Genomic DNA, 18,303 nt, shown 5'->3' on the forward strand with positions numbered 1-18,303 from the left:
CCCCACCTGGGGTGCGCGTGCCTCCAGGACCGCCCCGCGCGTGACGTCATCAGGGACTGCCACGGTGCAGCTGCACCTTGCCTTCCGAGATCAACCTCACGTGTGCTTCCGCCAAGAAAAGTAGTACAAGCGGCATTTTTCGTCCCGCCACCGGCGGAGCTGCCCCGCCCTCTCGCCATCCCGGCCCCGTTCCCGCCGAACCCGGCACGGCCACCCTCCCACTCACGGTCAGGAGAGCCTGCGGGGTGGCGGGGAGCGAGCCGGCTTGCGGATCCCTCCGCCTGCCGTATCAGTGCTGCGGCCGCGCCGCCGCCATTTTGAATGCCCTGCTCTGTCCGCCGCTGCTGCTGCAGGGACCGGCCTGGTGAGTGGGACTGATTCGAGCCTCCGCTGTCCAGGCCGGGCCTCCCCTGACCTCCAGGTCCCGCCGCCCGGGGCCGCGCGAGTCTTGGGGCCTCTGTCCGCCCCGACCTCCGCGGCTGGGCCTCGGCCGCCCTGTCCGCGAGGCCGCCCCGTGCCCTCTCGCCGCCTGTGCCGGCGCCGCTGCCTCTGCCCGGCGGTTCGGCCCGCTTCGAACTCTGCCCTGCGCCCCGGGGCCTTCTGCTCGAGCGCCGGGAGCGGACCGTGCCTGCCGTGGCCGTTGTGTGCCGAGAAGACGGCGGTGCGGGTTCTGCCTCGGCGCCCGTCCCCGGAGCTCGGGGTGGCGCGGCTGGAGCGGGAGCGCTGCCTCAGGAGCTGGTTTGTGCTGCGGCTCGCTGCCGGCTTGGGAGCAGCCGGCACTTGTGCCCGGCCTTCACTTGCTGTGTTATTGCCTAGGTTGCACAAGCGCCCCGAGTATTACAGCATCTGCAGTACTTACCGTTCATGGGTTTTAATGGAAGCAGGAGATGTTTTGTCTGGCTAAAGGTATTTGCAGTGAGCTGCTGTCTGACGGCCGGTTTGTAAGGGCGCCTTCAAGTCCCTTCTTCAAGGCCGGTTGAGTTCTTGGATGAGCTACAAGATAAATTGTAATTTATTTTCTAGTAGATGTTGTTTTTAAAGTTAACAGATGGAACAGGTGTGTGTTTGATTATGTTGAAAGTGATGCGTAAAAATGCTAAGCGGCAAATTTCATTTTCTGACGCTTGAAATATTGACGGGACAGCACAGAATCCCAGTGGAATATCTTTGAAAGGATAACAACTGTCACATATGTGGCCAAAAGGTGTTTGATCCATAGCGGCTTCAAGAGTAAAATATATGTGTGTTTTCCCCTGTATATGCAGGGAATCCTTTAGGGATGCTAGGAGCATCCTGCATTTGAAATGGCAGAGAAATTTGTGCTGTTTCATTTCCCCCCCCCTTTTTTTTTTTGTGATTAATTTCTGTGTGATAGAGCACAAAAGCTTTTTGTACCCATTTCCCTGCTGCTGCTCCTCTAAACTACACTTAATATTTTTTCCTTTGTTTGTGTATCACATTCTGTTGCCAAATTCTTTTGTTTGTTTACTCATGTACTCTGGTGTTTGGCACAGGATTTGAAAACTTATTGGGAACTTGAGAGTTGAATCAAGGCAGGAGATTTTGTGTTTTTTTTCTGAGGAGTTTGGTATGAAATCTTCCATCTTTCTGTGGTGGGAGAAGGAAAGGTATTTAAATTTTTGTTTCTTGAGAAAAGTAGGTCTTGGGTAATTGTTTTGTGAAGGGATTCAGCTTTTGTGTTTCCAATGTGTAAGATAACTTTCAGATTTCCTCCTCTTATGATAAAAAAACCATTTTCTTCTGTTCCTGTGACTGCTGATCTGTTTTCCTGAAGGTGGCATGGTAGAGATGGAAAGATCCTGTAGTACCTTTGTAGTTCCTGTGAGAGATTAAGGGATAACAGAAATGCTGTGATTCTTGGTAGCTCCTTTGTGTACCGCGTTTTGCAGTGGCATCGCTGTAGGGTGAGTTTGGTGAGCGTGTCAGGCCCTGGCGTGAGAAGGTTGTGGGCAGTGGCACAGGAGTCCAGGCTGCCTGTTGACAGGCACACAGAGCCCACCCTGGTTAGTGCCGTTCAGGTTTGGAAGGACACCTTTCCAAGTGTGAGGGCTCATGCAGATCTTTACTACTGCTAAAAGTGATGGCACTAAGTAAAGCTGCTTGTGCCTCTCCAGTGTGAATATTTGTATTTGTGAGCTGGCCCTGTATAATTTCAGGGGATGGGTTGGTTGATCTCAACGTATTTTTTAATGATTGAGCAATTTCATCATTAATCACCTGAATCCAGGTGATACTAATTTGTTCTAGATGATAGCTGTTCTCTGGGGAAAAGGCTCTCTCCTGCCTTGGTAGGAGCATTACTTCGCTGGAGGAGAGTTTTGAGTTAAAAGTAAATATATGAGTCTCTAACTCGCAAAACAGATCAAAATAACGTGATTACAAGTGAATCTGCTAATATCACAGGTATTACTGCAACCTGTATCTGCTATTTGGCAGAAATACTACAGGTAAAATCAAAAATTAGAACTTCCTAGGGCATAGCTGAAGCTACATGGCCTGTTGTAAAGTTTATATTAATGAATGTAAAAATGTGGCATCTTGTCTTTTATCTGGCATTAGCTAGGACAAAGAAGGGTGTGGGATTCTTTTGTGACAAAGTAGTGGCTTTTAAAAATTTAATTTAAAGTTTAACTCTGTGGGAAAGTGAACCGGAAGTAAAATAGCCAGATTACCTCATAGATTAAAATAGTGAGAAAATTAGAAGTAGGTGATAAATACAGAGATAATGTAGGTCAGTGGTGGTTGAAGTATTGAAACAGAGGCCTGAAAATCTGGAGCTCTGCTTCTATCTGTCATGGTGATCAGCTATATAGCTCCGCTAATTCTTCTTCCTACATTTTTTAGCTTCTAAAAAAAAAGGGAGATATTAATTGTTGCAGTCTGCAACCTCAGGATCTCGTCCAGGGAAGTTGCAGGATTCTGGGGACCAGCATCAAACACCAACGAGACGGGCTCCCGGTTCATGAAACCATTTATTCAGCATAGGAACAAAGTCAGGTCCAGAACAGAGAGCCCCGAACAGAGGCACAGCAGGGGTTTTTGAGGGACAGAACCGAGGGTTTACACCTTTGAGGGTGGAGTTCAGGGTCAGGGACCATTAGAAACACACCAAGGGAGAACCCCCCAGGGACTCAAACCCAATCAGAACTCCTGGGCCGCCCTTCACAAGGGGTTTGGGGTGGGACAATGTAACTCTTTGTCTCCCTGAGGCCGCTGCAACATCTAATTATTTTTTTTTTTTGTCAGTCGTTGAGGTTGATGTTTGTTCTGATTGGGAGCTCAGTGTGTCTTCCTAAGGCAGTTCAGGAGTTGCTGGGTTTGGTGTATGTGCATAGTTGTGCAGGAATGGGATACCTCATCCAGTGCTCACTGGTACTCTGGGGCCATGCCTCAGTCAGGGGTGTTGTTCAGGGGTGGGATTGGGTGGGATCTGTGCAATGTCCTCAGTCTCTGTCCTGCCTTTCCTCTTCCTCTCAGCCCTTGAGCAGCACTGAGCCTTGCTTACTGCTGTGCTGCATTTCTTGTTGGTGGGTTGTTTTTTTTTTTCAATGTAACTGGAAGTGGGACCATCTCTTCTTCCAAGACTATTTTTTAGCCCTTGTTTTGGGGTACTTTTTTCTTATTTGGCCTCCCCCGCTCTCCTTCAGCTGTCTGCATAAAGTAAATTCTAACTCTGATGCCTTTTCTTATGAGAAAGCATTTTGAAGCCCCTTGCTGACTTAATTGCTTTTTGATTTTCTGATGTTGCTTTCTAGTTCTCTATTGCATTCAATAGCTTTTTCCTCACAAGAGATTGTCCCACTTAGCATGTTATATGATTGGTTGCTCTTTCTCTCAACTCGTTTGTGTTCAACTCATCAACTTCTTGATGATGATGGTGCTCCTTGCTTTGTTGTTTATTGTATAAATAGTTACAATAATTTAATATTTACTGTTATCTGTATAAATACTGATAATACTGGACCATATGCCAATATTTCTGCATTTGTTGACACCCTCATCTCTACCTGGAGAGTATGTTTCTGGTTTTCCTGATAATATATTTTTCTTTTTCCATGTCTGATAGAAGTGGGAAACCTACTGATAGCTGTATAGAGTTGAGACCATCAGTGGTGGGTGTCAACACTGCAGTTACTCCTTTCATGGAGTCTGGACAGATCCTCTGCTCTTGTGTGTACTAGGCTGGATTCAGTTGAACCTAATCAAGTAGGAGAGTTCTGCTATTGATTCAGTTGGGAGTTGGTTGTGTAAGTTCCCAAAAGCTGGGGTTGCTTGAGGAGTGTGATTGCTTACGCATGCATTGGGGTGGAGCAACTGGAGTTGTGTATTTTAGATGTGTTTGAAATGTATGCTGCTTCAGCCTTGGGGTCTTCAGGCTTTGGGTGTTTTCTAGTCAGAACTAAGTTCAGAAATGCTATTTACAGGAGAAGCTGTAAGTTGGTGTGTATATCACCACAAGTGAAAATTCGGATAATTTCCCCAAACAGTAGACCTCTTCTGTGAATAATCTCATTAATTTTGATGGCCTGTATGTCTTAATGTTTCCAGAATTGAAGGCTAAATAATAGTGGAATGTTAAAATGTTAAATGTCTGATAATTTGTCCTAAAGAGGTTTTAAAACAACTGTTAATTTTTAAAGTTTTGTTGTCTTAGAGACATTAGCTATTTTAGATGTAAGCTAACATTTCCAAATAGTTTACAGAGCATGTGTTCTCAGCTCAGCATTTAAGGACTGTCCTTTGTCTTTGCTCTGCAATTCCTGAGAGAGGAATATAGCTTGGCTGAAGCAGTTGAGCATTTTCAAGGTGGGTTTTGATAATATTACGTGTGTGTTGTAAATATAAAAGGTGACCCATCATATTTGAATGTGACTATTCTAAGCGGGACTCCTGGTAAAGTTCTCTACCCAAGTATTTTTCAATGGCCTGTTGAATAAAGTCTTTAACTTTCAAATGTGACAAGCTTCACTAGTAACAGACCATAAAAGAGGAGAAAGTAGTAATTTATCAGTACAATTTAAATGAAAAGTAAATGTTTTAATACATGAAGATTTTTAATTTTTTTTCCACTTTCGGATAGTAGGAACAAGTTACACAAAGAGAGGGAATGTGTTTTTATTAGTTCAGGAGAAGGATTCCTGAATAGCAGAGGGAGGTTACTGTCGCACTGAAAACTAAACCTTCTGATCTTGTTTTCATAGTTTTAGTTACTTTCCCAGGAAAGTAACTGTAAACATAAGTGTTTACACATTCTTTCTAAGAAATGTCCTTTGATGGACGTTTCACATGACCAGTGTGATTGGGAAGGTGGTTTGGATAACTTAGATATCCAATCACTGCTCCTTGTCAAGAATCTATAAATACTGGAGCCAAAAAATAAAGTTACTTCTTTTCCTGTCATACCACTGAGATGTGTTCTTGTGAATCATTCCATGTCCTTTAGCGACAGGTGACACCTTTACTAGTCTCTGGATTGCAGGGAAGAAGCTGGAATTCTGTTTTCTAAGGAATTTAAACACCAGCCACCTATACAACTTGAGCTAATCTGAATTAGGTCTCCGACTCTCTCAGAAGTTTTGATCTTGAGAGTAAGTTCTTCTAAGGAGCAAGGCTTTTGAAGTGAGAAGAGGAAAATAGATCTGATAAGGTTGAAGAATTCTGTATGCAACCCTACCAGATAATGTAAATATTAACTAGTAGGCTCTTTTCAAGTCTTCAGAGGTCATCCCTGATTTCTGGAGCTTGTAGTTAACAAAGAAACAGCTGAAGGAAACACCTGTTTTAAACCCAAGGTGGAAACAGGTAACGACTTCTACAAACTGCCTTGTCATTTATGTTGATGTGCAAAGAATAAAATGGTGTATCTGTACTGGTGAAAAATATTAACTAATCCTGAAGAACAAGATTTGCTACGTTGGAGGAAGTTTTAAGGAGCACTTAGTGTAGCTTACTGTAAGGCCACCTTTACTTGTACATGCATCTCTCTCTGCTTTTCTGCAAGCAAAGAAGTCCCCTGTCAGCCTCTCTGTTCTGTGGTATCATGTAAGCCAGTTTGTGCAGCATCTGAATGCACATCCTTTTCTTATATGGCAATGCTTAAAATGTATGACGCTGTTAAGGGGGAATTGTGACCCAGGCAGAATCTGTAGCAGACTGGCATGGCAACTTTTTATAAAGTTGGTCTGATAGCTGTTATGGGAAGAGCTCAGTTCTGTTTGTGGGCTGGCATGGAGGGAAGAGGGCTGTAAAGATGTTTATATAGTCTGAGCTCCCTGAAAGTCAGAAGTCTGCTTTGGTGAGCATGGACTGAAAAGTTCAACTGTTGAACATAATCCTAAAGTTTAAATTCTGCTTGACAGCCACTTTCCTCTTAACAGGTACTTGGCAGACTAAATTGCTGTCTGGGTTAAATGGCTCCAGCAGTATTCCATCTGATGAGGTGAAACTACTCTGAGTGTTCTTGTATACACCTTTCATACCCATACCGCCAGACAGTAACATCACAGGCTTGTTTGTTTCAGAAAGGGTTGTTCTAACTGGGGAGTAATGAAAGGATGTTGTAAACACTATTATTTATTTTTGAAGCAGGATTCTCTGAAATCTGATCTGCACACCTAAGACTGCTCTTCCATTTGCTTTTCTGCTGACTTCAACACTTCTAAGAAGGAAGTGTATATGACACAAGTTAGCAGGATTTTTGAAGCATGGCTGTCTGAAGCACTTAGATGGAATCTTGTGGAAGTTATTGAACAGAGTTGTGTTTTGTAGAGGATTTCTGTCCCGAGTTGTCATGATTCTGGGATCAGTTCTCTTTGGAGCCTGGCTTTTCTGGAGAGAGGCAGATGATGTGAATATGAGAGTACCTTGCAAAGGACTGTTTCTGCCTGTTTCAGGTGGGGAGTCATGTTCACTTGACAGCTGGCTCAAATTGGAGTAATTCCTATTTCTAATGTTCTGGAAGAGCAGATGGGAGGTACAGTGATGTCTTTGGGGTCTCAGTTTTACTCTTAACCATGCTACTGAAGGAGCCTACATTTTCTTAATTCTTTTACTTACATAATTGTAGGGTAAGAAAGAAAAAAGAATACATGGAAGTGTGAGACGGTTATGAAGCCTTTAGAGACAATAGAAGTTTTACAGACCACTTTCTTCTCTCAGAGGATGCCAGCCCCCATCAGACTGCGGGAGTTGATCCGGACCATCCGGACAGCAAGAACCCAGGCAGAAGAGCGTGAGATGATTCAAAAGGAGTGTGCTGCTATCCGGTCATCCTTCCGAGAGGAAGATAACACATACCGATGCAGAAACGTGGCAAAGCTGTTGTATATGCACATGCTGGGATACCCTGCACATTTTGGACAGGTAGGTTAAAATTTAGTGCCTTCTGTGCATAAGCCAGTCTGTCTTCTGTGGTTTGGGCACATTGACTTGTTCAGAGCATTCCTATGTGCAGTTCTGCTGTCTGTCAGGATGTTTTGAGGTCTGTTTTCATGTGTGTTCTGAACCTATGGTTGTTAGTTTAGACTTTGTTAGTGAGGTTTGCTCCTTTGGAGCTTACCTATTTTGTTTTGAAACTTGAGGTTAGTCTGCTTTTGCCATACTTTCTCTTCACCATCCATGTTTCTGCAGAGCAGTTGTGCTTAAACCACAGTCCAAGACATCGGGATATTTTTAGATTGGATCAAAATAGCACTTTGGAGTTCTGTCTCTGAAAAATACCACATACTTCAAAGGAGGTTCTATACTGTTTTCCTTATAAAGCAATGCACTTGAGACAGAAAAGGGCTGGTCTGTTCCTGGCAATCAGAAGTTGGTATTCCTTATCCCCATTTTAGTGAGGTGACATGGAGAATGCAGGTGTGAGTTTTCCATCTCTTGGTTTAATTTTGATGTGCTATTTTTGACAGAAATTTTAGGAAAGGGAGACAGGAAGATTGAAGCTCTTGATCTACAAAGTGTCCCTCAGGTTAGCTTTGCTTTGTCTTTTTGGCATAGTCAGTTTTGCTTAGAAATCATTAAGTGTCCTGTTAATAGCAATCGAACAGGTCTTCACTAAAAATCAGTCAAATTGTTGTATCCCTTCAAGTAGCTTCATGTCCTGTGTGTCTATCCATTTGTGGTTGGATTTACCAATCCTAATACATCTCACTGAAACAGTAAGCCCAAGCCAGTGAATTCAGATTGCAGATAGAGTTAGGATTAGTGAGTCTGGGCTTCATGTGTTACAGCACACGAAGTGCCTTATCTTACTTCTATATTATTGGATTCTTCTCTCAGGGTAATGAGTTTTTGGAAAAAAGCAAGTGAATTTGTGTATTATTCTGTTCTTAATACTTGTCATAGAGAGGTTCCCTGGTCCAAGAGAGAAACTTCCTGTCACAAAAATTAAGGCTAAGTATCTTGGAGCCTTAAGAATAATAAAAAGTGCTACAGATAAGTGTCATCTACAATTTCAGTGTTTGGCCTGTGTTAAGAACATTATTTAAATTTCATTCTTCTCTCTTGTTACTCAAGTATTCAATCCTATACAAGGGAGATTATAATTTACCATTTATTTTAATAATTTAATTTACTATTGCTAATGAAATTTACTACTTTACCATTACAAACTAAAGCAGAAATTTTCAGTTTCTGCTTTGGTTAGTAATGGTAAATTCACTGTTCGTAAAAGAAGGCTAAAGCAGATTGTTCACTCTCCAGTATTGCCAGGCTTGCTACATCTCAAAAAGAAGCACCTGTTCTGACTATTTGGGGAGCAGGGTACTTCATTCAATGCCCTTGGTTCTCTTGTAATTTATCAGCTGCATTTTGAGGAGGGCATAGGGCCCAATACTGAAAAGGGGTTTTTAACCAAGTATTCTCTAAGTGAGTGAGTAAGAGACCTTTGCATGTCCTTAACACTTACTGCTGGAAGGAATCTTTCAAGGTGTTGCTGTTATGTAGGGATATAGTTTGTGTGAGCTGGGAAACCTGTTGAGGACACAGGCTGTTTCAGCAGTGAAGTCTTGCAGATAGATGGTCCTGCACTGTAGACAGGAAGCTTCTGAGAGTGACAGGATAAATATGCAGGGAAGATGTTTTGCTGAAAAACAGGAGAGCCACAAGTGGTGTTACAGTCTTTCTTAAAGCTGAAAGCAGACTGCTGCTTACAGTGTGGGTAGCCAGGAGTGAGTGGTCAATCTACTTCTGTCCAAGCTGGGGCTCCTGGACTTTGACCTGGGATATCTTGTACACAAGTATGAGACTGAGCACCGTATTTAGCCAGTGCATGCTGATATGCACTGGATGGCATGCTGTCTCCTGAGCATGTGCAAAGGCCCTTTGTGCAAGTTTAGAAGTCATCAGACAGCCTAGACAAATGGTTAAATAACCTTATTATTGTCATTGTTTCTATTTGAAAAAAAAATCCTGTTGGAAGAGTGGCTATGTCAATAAAAGCTGGGTCAGTTGTAGTCTGGTTACATGCCAGTAGTATCTGTTACAGTAGTGGTGCAGCAGATTTTAATTGTTCCTCTGAATGAAATGGATTTAATGGTATCAAGATTTTTTCCACCAATTACACCTAGTAAGAGCTTCAGCTGATCATATTTCTTAGTACTGCTATGCATGAATCTAGTTTGCATGTATTTATGTACAGGTGAAACAAGAAATAATCAGCCTTTCATGGGGTGAATTTCACTAATACCTTTTAAATTCAAAATATAGTTACTAGAAATGTACTATGTATGCTATACATAATAGAAATATATCTTAGAGTAACTGTTGAAGTCACCAGTTTCCTTACGCTCTTCCTCAGTCGTTCATCTTATGCCTTCATTGGCTCTTACCCTGTAGCTTAGATGTCATCAATTTTATGTTGCATTTTTGCAGAGGATTGTTTAAGTATTTTGTAAACCCAGGAAAGAAGGTTGTTTCAGAAGTGCATTATTGTCTTACAGAAAGCACTGGAAACATGAGAGCTTGCTATCTAGGGTTCTGTTGTCTCTGGCTGATCTTGAGCATTTGTTCAAATTCAGTTATCTTTGCAGAGGACTGGTCTTATTCAGAGGTGTTTATTCAAAGTTTTCTTTCCTTTTAACCTTGCAGGCTGAACTCAATTTCTTGCAAGCCTTTTCTTACAAATGTGTCACCCTTGCACTAGCTGGGCTTTCATATATGACAACATATACAGTTGAGTGTGTGTTCTAATGCCATGTGGTCATGAGAACTTGCAGGACTGGGATGAGGCCGGAGCACTTTCTCTTCTTACCAATACACTGTGCAACTTTACTGTCATGATGTGTGTGTTTCTTGCATCTCACCTGTGTCTGTTGCCCTGTTCAAGCTTCTGTCTAGCTGGGGCCATGAATCCCTTTTCCTGACACTGCGTATCTTTGCTTGTGCATGCCCCCTTTGTGATGGATCTGTTGCTAGCTCTGTCTGACCCCTCCTATTGTATATGCTTACTTGCTGCCCCAGCTAGTTTATAAAGCAGACTTATGGAAACTGCTTGTGAGGGATAGATCTCTGCTTTCCTGTCAGGAAAGTAGAGATAGTTTTCAGTAATAGATAACTAAACAACTATATACAGTTAATCAATTTTAGTGCATAGAAATGTCAGAATATCTCTGTGGTTATTGGTTTTTGTTTTTCATTATAAAAATGTCCGATGTAAAAATGAGGTAGCAATTATATTTTAAATTAGCAGAGTGCAGGTGGAAACTATATATATTGTCTTGGGAATCTCTTCCGTGCTATTTTTCACAGTTTTCATTTCTACAGGGGGAAAAGGAAACTTGTAGTGTCTGGAATGCACATGATTGTAGTAAACTTCACGTGTTCCAGAGATTACAGAGAAGTGCAGGAATGTAACTGTCTCTGAGAATCGATGTTTTACCTAGCTAGTGAATTACTTACAGATCATAATAAACAAAACCTGGTTTTAGAGTCATAGAATCTTAGAATGGTTTGGGTCGAGAGATCATCTAGTTCCAACTGCCATGGGCAAGGACACCTGCTAGTCGAGGTTGCTCTAGGCCCAGTTCAGTCTGGCCTTGAATACTTCCAGGGATCCAGGGACAGGTACTGCTTCTCCGTACCTGTGCCAGGGCCTCACCATGCTCACAGTTGAAAATTTCTTCCCAATATCTCATCTAAACCTTCCCATTTTTCCATTTGAAGTCATTACCCCTTGTCCTATCACTGCATGTCCTTGTTTTGACAGCTTAGAGAGCACTGATCCTCTTCCCTGTAGATAAATGGAACCTTTTAAGTCTAGTTTAAAAGTTTTGTGTGCATATCAAACATGACACATGATCTAGATTTCCAGATCTTTACTATTTTGTGTTTAGTGATGTATCTTTCATCTCTTCCAATGTGTTATCATTTACTTTGTGATCTGACATTAACTCACATATTTGGAATATCTGAGGTCATGGAAGACCAACAGTGTCTGGCAACTTCAAGGCACCGGTGCTGTTAATGACCTTCCTGCTGGCTTTGTTGGAACTTTAGGCAGGTCATTTAACCTTTCTTGGTTTTCCACATCACCAAAATGGGAACCAAATACACCTTTAAAAGTGCATTCTGAGATACATACATAACTATGCATCAAAACTCAAACTGTTTCTTCTATAGCTAAGAAGTAGTTTAAAGCTAATTATGTCTTCTTTTTCTTCTTTTTTTCCTTATTTTTTTCCAGTTGGAGTGCCTCAAGCTTATCGCATCTCAGAAATTCACAGACAAGCGCATTGGGTATTTAGGTGCCATGTTGCTGCTGGATGAGAGACAGGATGTTCATCTTCTTATGACCAATTGCATCAAGAAGTAAGGGTACCACGTCTCCATCAAACCATGCTTTTTGAGATTTCAGTATCAGAAAGTATCCTTCTGCAAGTGATACTTAGTACTTCAGGGATTTTCCCTTGTGTTAGAAAGCTGGTATCTTGAAACTGTTGTATGCTGTTGACCTTAATAAGGCTGTTGTAGTAGTGCTCCGTATTGGGCCGTACTGTCTAGATTCTTTAGTGGAAAGAGAATATAAAATTGCATTGGTTTTGAAGAGGTATATGTGGCAAGCAACACGTGTCCTGTGTGCGTTTGTTTGCTTCTGCTGACAAGCTCTGAAGAGTTGTCAGGGAACAATGCTACGTATCTTGCTTTATTTTTAAAATCTAATGATCCTGACAAATGGTTTTCATTGGAAGTAAGGCAGCAGCTTGGGATGTGCTGTCATGTTGCTGAAATCAGACAAGAGGTGGTGGGAATTACTGTTTTTTTAATACTTCTCTCAGAAAAGCAATGTTGAAGTGGGCCTTTTTTCATCATAGTTTAGTTGCCAACAATGATTGTGTTTCCTTTTCAAGATGGATTGGAGCAGGTATGGAACAGCTGGGTTCTAGTTGACTTACCCAGAGATTGTGTGTGGTGTACCTGTTTTTATTATTATGTACTGTTAGCTCATGAGCCTCTCAGATATTAACAAGTAAAGTATTGATCTTCAATTAGACTGTGGCCTCAAAGTGCTTTGAAAGAAACTTGACAAAACTATGGGCCTGAGGATCTGCAAACTTTGGACCTAGTGTCCAGGAGACGAGACTTTCGTCTAAAGGTCTTTCACAGAAATGCCATACCTGTGAGGCGCTTCCATTAGAAGCAGTCTGCAGGTTAACACCTCTTTTGAGTGTTCATGCTGTGAATTTGTAAGTGAATTTGGTAAGGGTACAGTGAGTTTGAACTGGAAATGAGTCAGACGGAAGCTGAGCAAAAATGGTGAAAAGCTTCCCACCATCTCCTGGGTTGCATATTGCTTTCTCCTTTGGCTTCTATATCTGCTGTTGTGTCTTGCTTCTATCTAGATATTAAGGGATATATTTATGGCATTGTTTTTCACTGCTTCATAGCATCACCCAGATTTTTGAGACAAAAAGGAAAGCAACCTCTTGAAGCATGTACTTGTAATACACACAGCTTTATATAGCTGCCAAAAATTGTTGAAGGAAATAAAAAAACAACCTATTTAGTAGCATTTAGTAATGGTACCTGTTCCTTCATCAGCATGTTGCCATAATTGCTTCATTTTACAACCAGGATACTGTTTTTCCATTCTGCACCTCTTGCATGTTTGGTTAGGAACCACTTCTTTCCCCAGCTCTTCCATCTTTTAGTCCCCAGCTCCCCTTGCCTCCCAAACCAGGAGCTCTATTTTTTACTTTCTTCATCACTGAATTCTGGGTGCTGTCACAACCTTAGTACCAAACACAGATGGAAAAGTGGTGTAGAAGTCAGTTTTAAAGTTCTGTTGGGATTGCCATGTAGAAGCTGTGTTGTCTTGTGCTTAGTGTGACATTGGTAGCTAGCCTTATGAATAGCATCTTCTGTTAGGTAGTTTAGCTTCTTAGTGAGCACTTTTCACAACTTCCTTAGGCATATGAATAGGAAAAATTGCTAAACAGAAATCTTGTATGGATTATTTTCAAGGTGTGTGAATGGTTTGGTTTGTGGTTTTTGGTGAGGATGGAAGATATTTTTACACAGATTTTTCTATGCTGTTTGGTTTGTAAATGCAAAAGCTAAAGCTTGGTGTAGAACATCTTTAAACGGGGACAGCCCACAGTGTCACTGCAGGTCTATACTTTGCATGCAAGTTCCAAAGCTAAAACCATTTTAAATGGAATTCTCTATAGTCTCCACTCTTTCTCAGTTCAATCCCTGGATACTCTGACAGGTCAACCTGATAGCTGAACCAAGTATTTTATCTTTTTAATTCAGAATTCTAAGTAGAATTAGTAGCAATCCCTGTGGTACATGCACTCAAAGCTTCTACTGTTCCCAAGTCATGCTCCCACACAGCTGTGAATCTAGGAAGTTGTTTTGGGCCGTGTGTTGCTGGTTAGATGTCTCTAGCTATAGATACCCTTTTTTGTGTGTTTGGTTTCTCTGTGTGCATGCTGATTGACTTTTTTTGTTCTCCTTTACAGTGACCTTAATCACAGCACGCAGTATGTGCAGGGGCTGGCACTTTGTACTCTTGGCTGCATGGGCTCCTCAGAAATGTGCAGAGACCTTGCAGGAGAGGTGGAAAAGCTCCTCAAAACTTCCAATTCCTATCTTAGGAAGAAGGTACTTCAGGAAACTTTTGAATAGTTTGTTGTGGATTAAAAGGCAAGATTGATTGAATACCTTTCTAATACCTGGAATTCTAGATGACTGAGATCACACTGAGTGAATATCTTCCCAGTGTGCAAGACAGAGCTCAAAACTCCCTCTCTGTTGATAGCAGGAATGTATGTAAGCCTCTAAAAGATAAGCCTCCAATTGGCGAGGCAGTTGCTTCTGTTTTTGTACTCTCCCATAACCCATACCATTTGTGGTAATGTGAACAATTGCCCCGTCATGGAGGTTAGCCTCAAAATTCTGGTCACCAGTTTTATTTATCTTCTCAGATGAGTCCAGAGAAACTCTGGTTATTAACAGTGCAGGCTGGTATAAGAAGATTTGAATCTATTTGATGTCTTCTGTTGATGATGGTGGCAGTAGTATGAAAGCTGGAAGGGTTAAGGTCTTGAAATGGACAAACACTTATAAATTGTCTTGTTTTTGCAGCAAATGTGCCATAGCATCAGCAAAGTGTGATCACCCCCATTCTTTTAGATTTATTTATTGATAAGTCTTGGTGAGAGTGTGAAACAGTAAGATTTAGGAGGAGATGCATTGTTACTTCTTTGTCTAGTGCTGGATCTAGAGAGAATTTGGAGAGAAAGCAATGCTAAGAGGTCTTGCTGTGTTCTGGAAAGAGGCGCTTGATTTTCAGGCAGGTGCCTGAAATATTTCAGGAATAGTGTCTGCTGTTGCTTCTCCATCCTAGGCATGTGCTTTTTCAAAAAGGCCTGGAAGTGTAGTTTTGTTTCTCATAGCACCTATCATCTGTAGGAGGAAGTTGTTTTTTGAGGAAGGAGGGAAAGTAAATAAGCCATAATTTGACAGTAAGTTTAATTATTGTTTCCAATGCATATCTCCTTCCCAGCAACAGGAAGACAGGCTGAAGTTAGCCCTATTAAAGGCAGAATTGCTTTGCAGATAATAGCACTACTTCTGTGAATAATGTGAAAATTAACTAAGGGGAGTATTAGCTTGTAGTTCAGTGCTCCCCCTTCATTCAGCTCTCTTCTGGAATGCTGTTTGCTAACACATGTAATAGAGAGATGGAAAAATGTGCCATATACTTTGAAGGCCTTTGTTTATCATGAAGATTGTTATAGTTCCCATTGTGCTAGTTATTCCCAAAACAGGTATTGTTGTCATTGCAGTGTGTATTAACAAAAGTGTTTTTCCTATCCAGGCAGCACTGTGTGCTGTTCATGTCATCAGAAAGGTGCCTGAACTTATGGAGATGTTCCTGCCAGCCACCAAAAACTTGCTGAACGAGAAGAACCATGGTAATAGCCAAGACTGTACTTAGCAAGGCTAAGCCATTTTCTAGAGGATAGTTCATTTGCTACCTAAGCCTTTCATTTGGAGGGAACTTCAGAGGTTTATTTGTATGATTTGTTTCTTTCTATTTCTACACAGTGAATGCAAATGTCATTTAGAAGGAAGGGATGTGTATGACTCTGCTAGTCAACAGGATTTTAATATGGCATAGGTGACAAAAGGAGCTCTTTCACTGTGTTTTGATACACTTCAGATTGGGTGAAATGGGAAAGTTTGATTTTTATCCTGTACACTGGCTAAAGTGACTCTAAGGCAGTGACTTCTTAGGTTTGGAGTTTGGTTTTTTTTTGTGTAATCTTTCTTTAAATAGAGTTCTGAGTCCTCCTGAAGAAGGTGACATCAGGTCAGCTAGGCTACCCAAATCAGAAGAGAAAATCAAGAAGTGTGAGGAACTTGACACCCACAATGCAATTAACACGTGCTGTCCTTCTGGAGTCTTATATTTGTATAAAATCATAGAATGGGTGGTTTTAGAAGAGATCTTAGAGGTCAGCAGCCTAACTGCAACCATTACTGTATGTTTAGTATTTGAGTTTCTGTAGACCAAATCAAATTTATCGTCTGCTTTGGCCTTTAATTGCAGCTTTAAGACATGAGCACATCACTGTCTGCTTTCCCTTGGACACAGCTGCAAGCACAAATGCCTGTAGTGGTAGATACGATATGTTGAATTCAAGAATATTCTTTTAATGATTTCTTGTTGTTTTCTTGTGATCTTTATCAAATGTCTGGAGCCAGTGGAATGGTGTTAAATGGAGATACATTTTTCTTTCCCACCTTCCTCACCTTTAGGTGTTCTTCACACATCAGTTGTCCTCCTCACAGAGATGTGTGAGAGGAGCCCAGACATGCTTGCACACTTTAGAAAGGTGAGTGTGAACTGGTAATATTGCGAAGTTAATATTCATGGCCTTCTAGTAAAACCCTTACAATTGTTTGGGTGAAGAATTTAATGATACTGTCTGTTTGCTAAATTTTTTTAAAAAATCATTCAGTGTGGGAATTTTGTGTGTATCTAGGCCTAATCCCTTTCAGTAAGTGGTTAAGTTACAAAACATCAGTCTTAAGATTGTGCAGTATAAAACTCATCCTAGAGTTGGATTTAAAGTCGTCTTTGATACTTCCTTAGGTTTTTCCCCACTCCTCGTATCTAATTGCATAGTGACACTGGAATCACAAATGAAGTAAACATAGAGACAAAGATGAAAAACTGAAGCTTATACCAACACCTGAATGCCTTAACCACAACCACACAGTTATATACACACGTTCAAAAACATCAGTCTGAATTCTAGTTGTATAGGTACCTCATGCCTGGTGCATGCTGTGCTGCACAATTTTCCATTATAACTTAAGGGTTTGAGAGTCAACGTTGCTCTTCCTTCTCTGGTTAAGAATGTTTGCTTCCCATCGCCCTCCTGACTTCCTTATGCTGTTTGCTGTAATTTGCTCTATTATTACCATGTGAAAGATTACCGATAGAAGGGCATCTGAAAATTGCCTTGATTGTCATTTTAAGTTCTTTGTCAAAAAGGAGAAATTGAACAAAGCTGGTAGAACAGAGAAGGGCATTTGCTTCTCTGAAAAGTCTTAAAGGTGTTTGTTTATTTGCATGCCCAGTTTACTTTCTCCCTTGACTTATCTATATCATTAGGGATTTAAAACTGTACATCCTTTGGTGCATCTTAGCATTTTGGCATGCATCTTCCCTTACCTTGATTGTAAATGTCAAAGCATGAAAAAAGATGAGATTCATTTTGCAGGTACCATCCCTGCTACTAATTGCTCAGTTAATGTGATAGTTGTGGGAAAAGAGAGAAGAGCTCAGTCCACAAAATTTGTTACTAGGTGCATTCTTTCTAGCTATTTCTTGTAGTTGTTATGCTGTGAATGGTATAACATTGAACTGTCCCTAACGCTTGCTTCGTCTGTTTTGTCCCTTTTGTCTGTTTGGCATCCTGCTGAGTTAGAATGAAAAGGTAAGAATTAATTTTTCTAGATGATGCATGTTTGTCTTGAATGTGTAGGTGTTTATGCCTTGCGGGGCAGTGCCTCTGAATGACACAGTTGTGATTGATTCCATGTGTTTACTTGTCTAATGCTCTTCGTGTGCTGTCTTGTCATTAAACCTCTACATCCATGGCAGCCCTGAATCTCAGTTGTGGCCTCTGTGAACATCAGCCTGCTTTCCTCAGGCTTTCCCTCATTTGAGGAATACTTTTCAGATTTTTTTTTTTTTTTTTTTTTTTTTTTGTGCCTGTGCAAGTTGTTGCTCTGGGCTTTCTTCTTACCACAAATTGGGCTTTGTATTTTGTCTGAATCATGGGGCAAATTTGGGTGATTCCCAGAAGGGAGCAGGACAGACAGTTAGTTAACTGCCTGTAAGAGGCTGTAAAGGTTTTCTGTGCTGCAAAGAGCTACGCAGTTCAGCTCCAGTGCTGATAGTCTTCATGGGTATAATTTGTACTCCAGAAGATGGGGGGAATGGCCCTCAACCATTCTCCATGGCTGTAATGTTTCCCTTTGTTCTGTCCTCAGTCATGATAATTCATGCATGTTGGAAGGCAAAGCAAATGTGAATAAGGGTTCCATGAATGCTCCGTTTGTCTGTTATTGTGTCTGGAGGAAAGATGCTGCAGCACCCTTCAGTTTCCTCTTTAAGGCAGATACAGGAAGTTCAGGGTTCATTTTGTTTGTGTGTTTTATCAAATGCATGTTTTTGGAGAAGTATGTAGTTCTGAAGAGCAAAGGTAGGAACAAAAGGAAAACTAGGCTGGTTTTCTTCCTGTACTATAACACAAATGTAGATTA

General features: G+C 41.3%; 1 protein-coding gene across 1 annotated transcript in view; it reads left to right on the forward strand.

The window, feature by feature from the left end:
* The first annotated feature begins 218 nt into the window (after window positions 1-218).
* The window catches only part of AP1G1 (adaptor related protein complex 1 subunit gamma 1), a 36,471-nt gene continuing 18,386 nt past the window's right edge, over window positions 219-18,303 (forward strand). Inside the window, exons 1-6 of the mRNA XM_058845827.1 lie at window positions 219-364; window positions 7,180-7,383; window positions 11,702-11,826; window positions 13,980-14,121; window positions 15,341-15,437; window positions 16,285-16,361. Of these exons, the coding sequence (XP_058701810.1) occupies window positions 7,183-7,383; window positions 11,702-11,826; window positions 13,980-14,121; window positions 15,341-15,437; window positions 16,285-16,361 (642 nt within the window). The 5' untranslated portion in view covers window positions 219-364; window positions 7,180-7,182. The remainder of the gene's footprint in view (window positions 365-7,179; window positions 7,384-11,701; window positions 11,827-13,979; window positions 14,122-15,340; window positions 15,438-16,284; window positions 16,362-18,303) is intronic.

The sequence above is a fragment of the Poecile atricapillus genome, chromosome 10 (assembly GCF_030490865.1).
Source record: "Poecile atricapillus isolate bPoeAtr1 chromosome 10, bPoeAtr1.hap1, whole genome shotgun sequence".
Lineage (NCBI taxonomy): Eukaryota > Metazoa > Chordata > Aves > Passeriformes > Paridae > Poecile > Poecile atricapillus.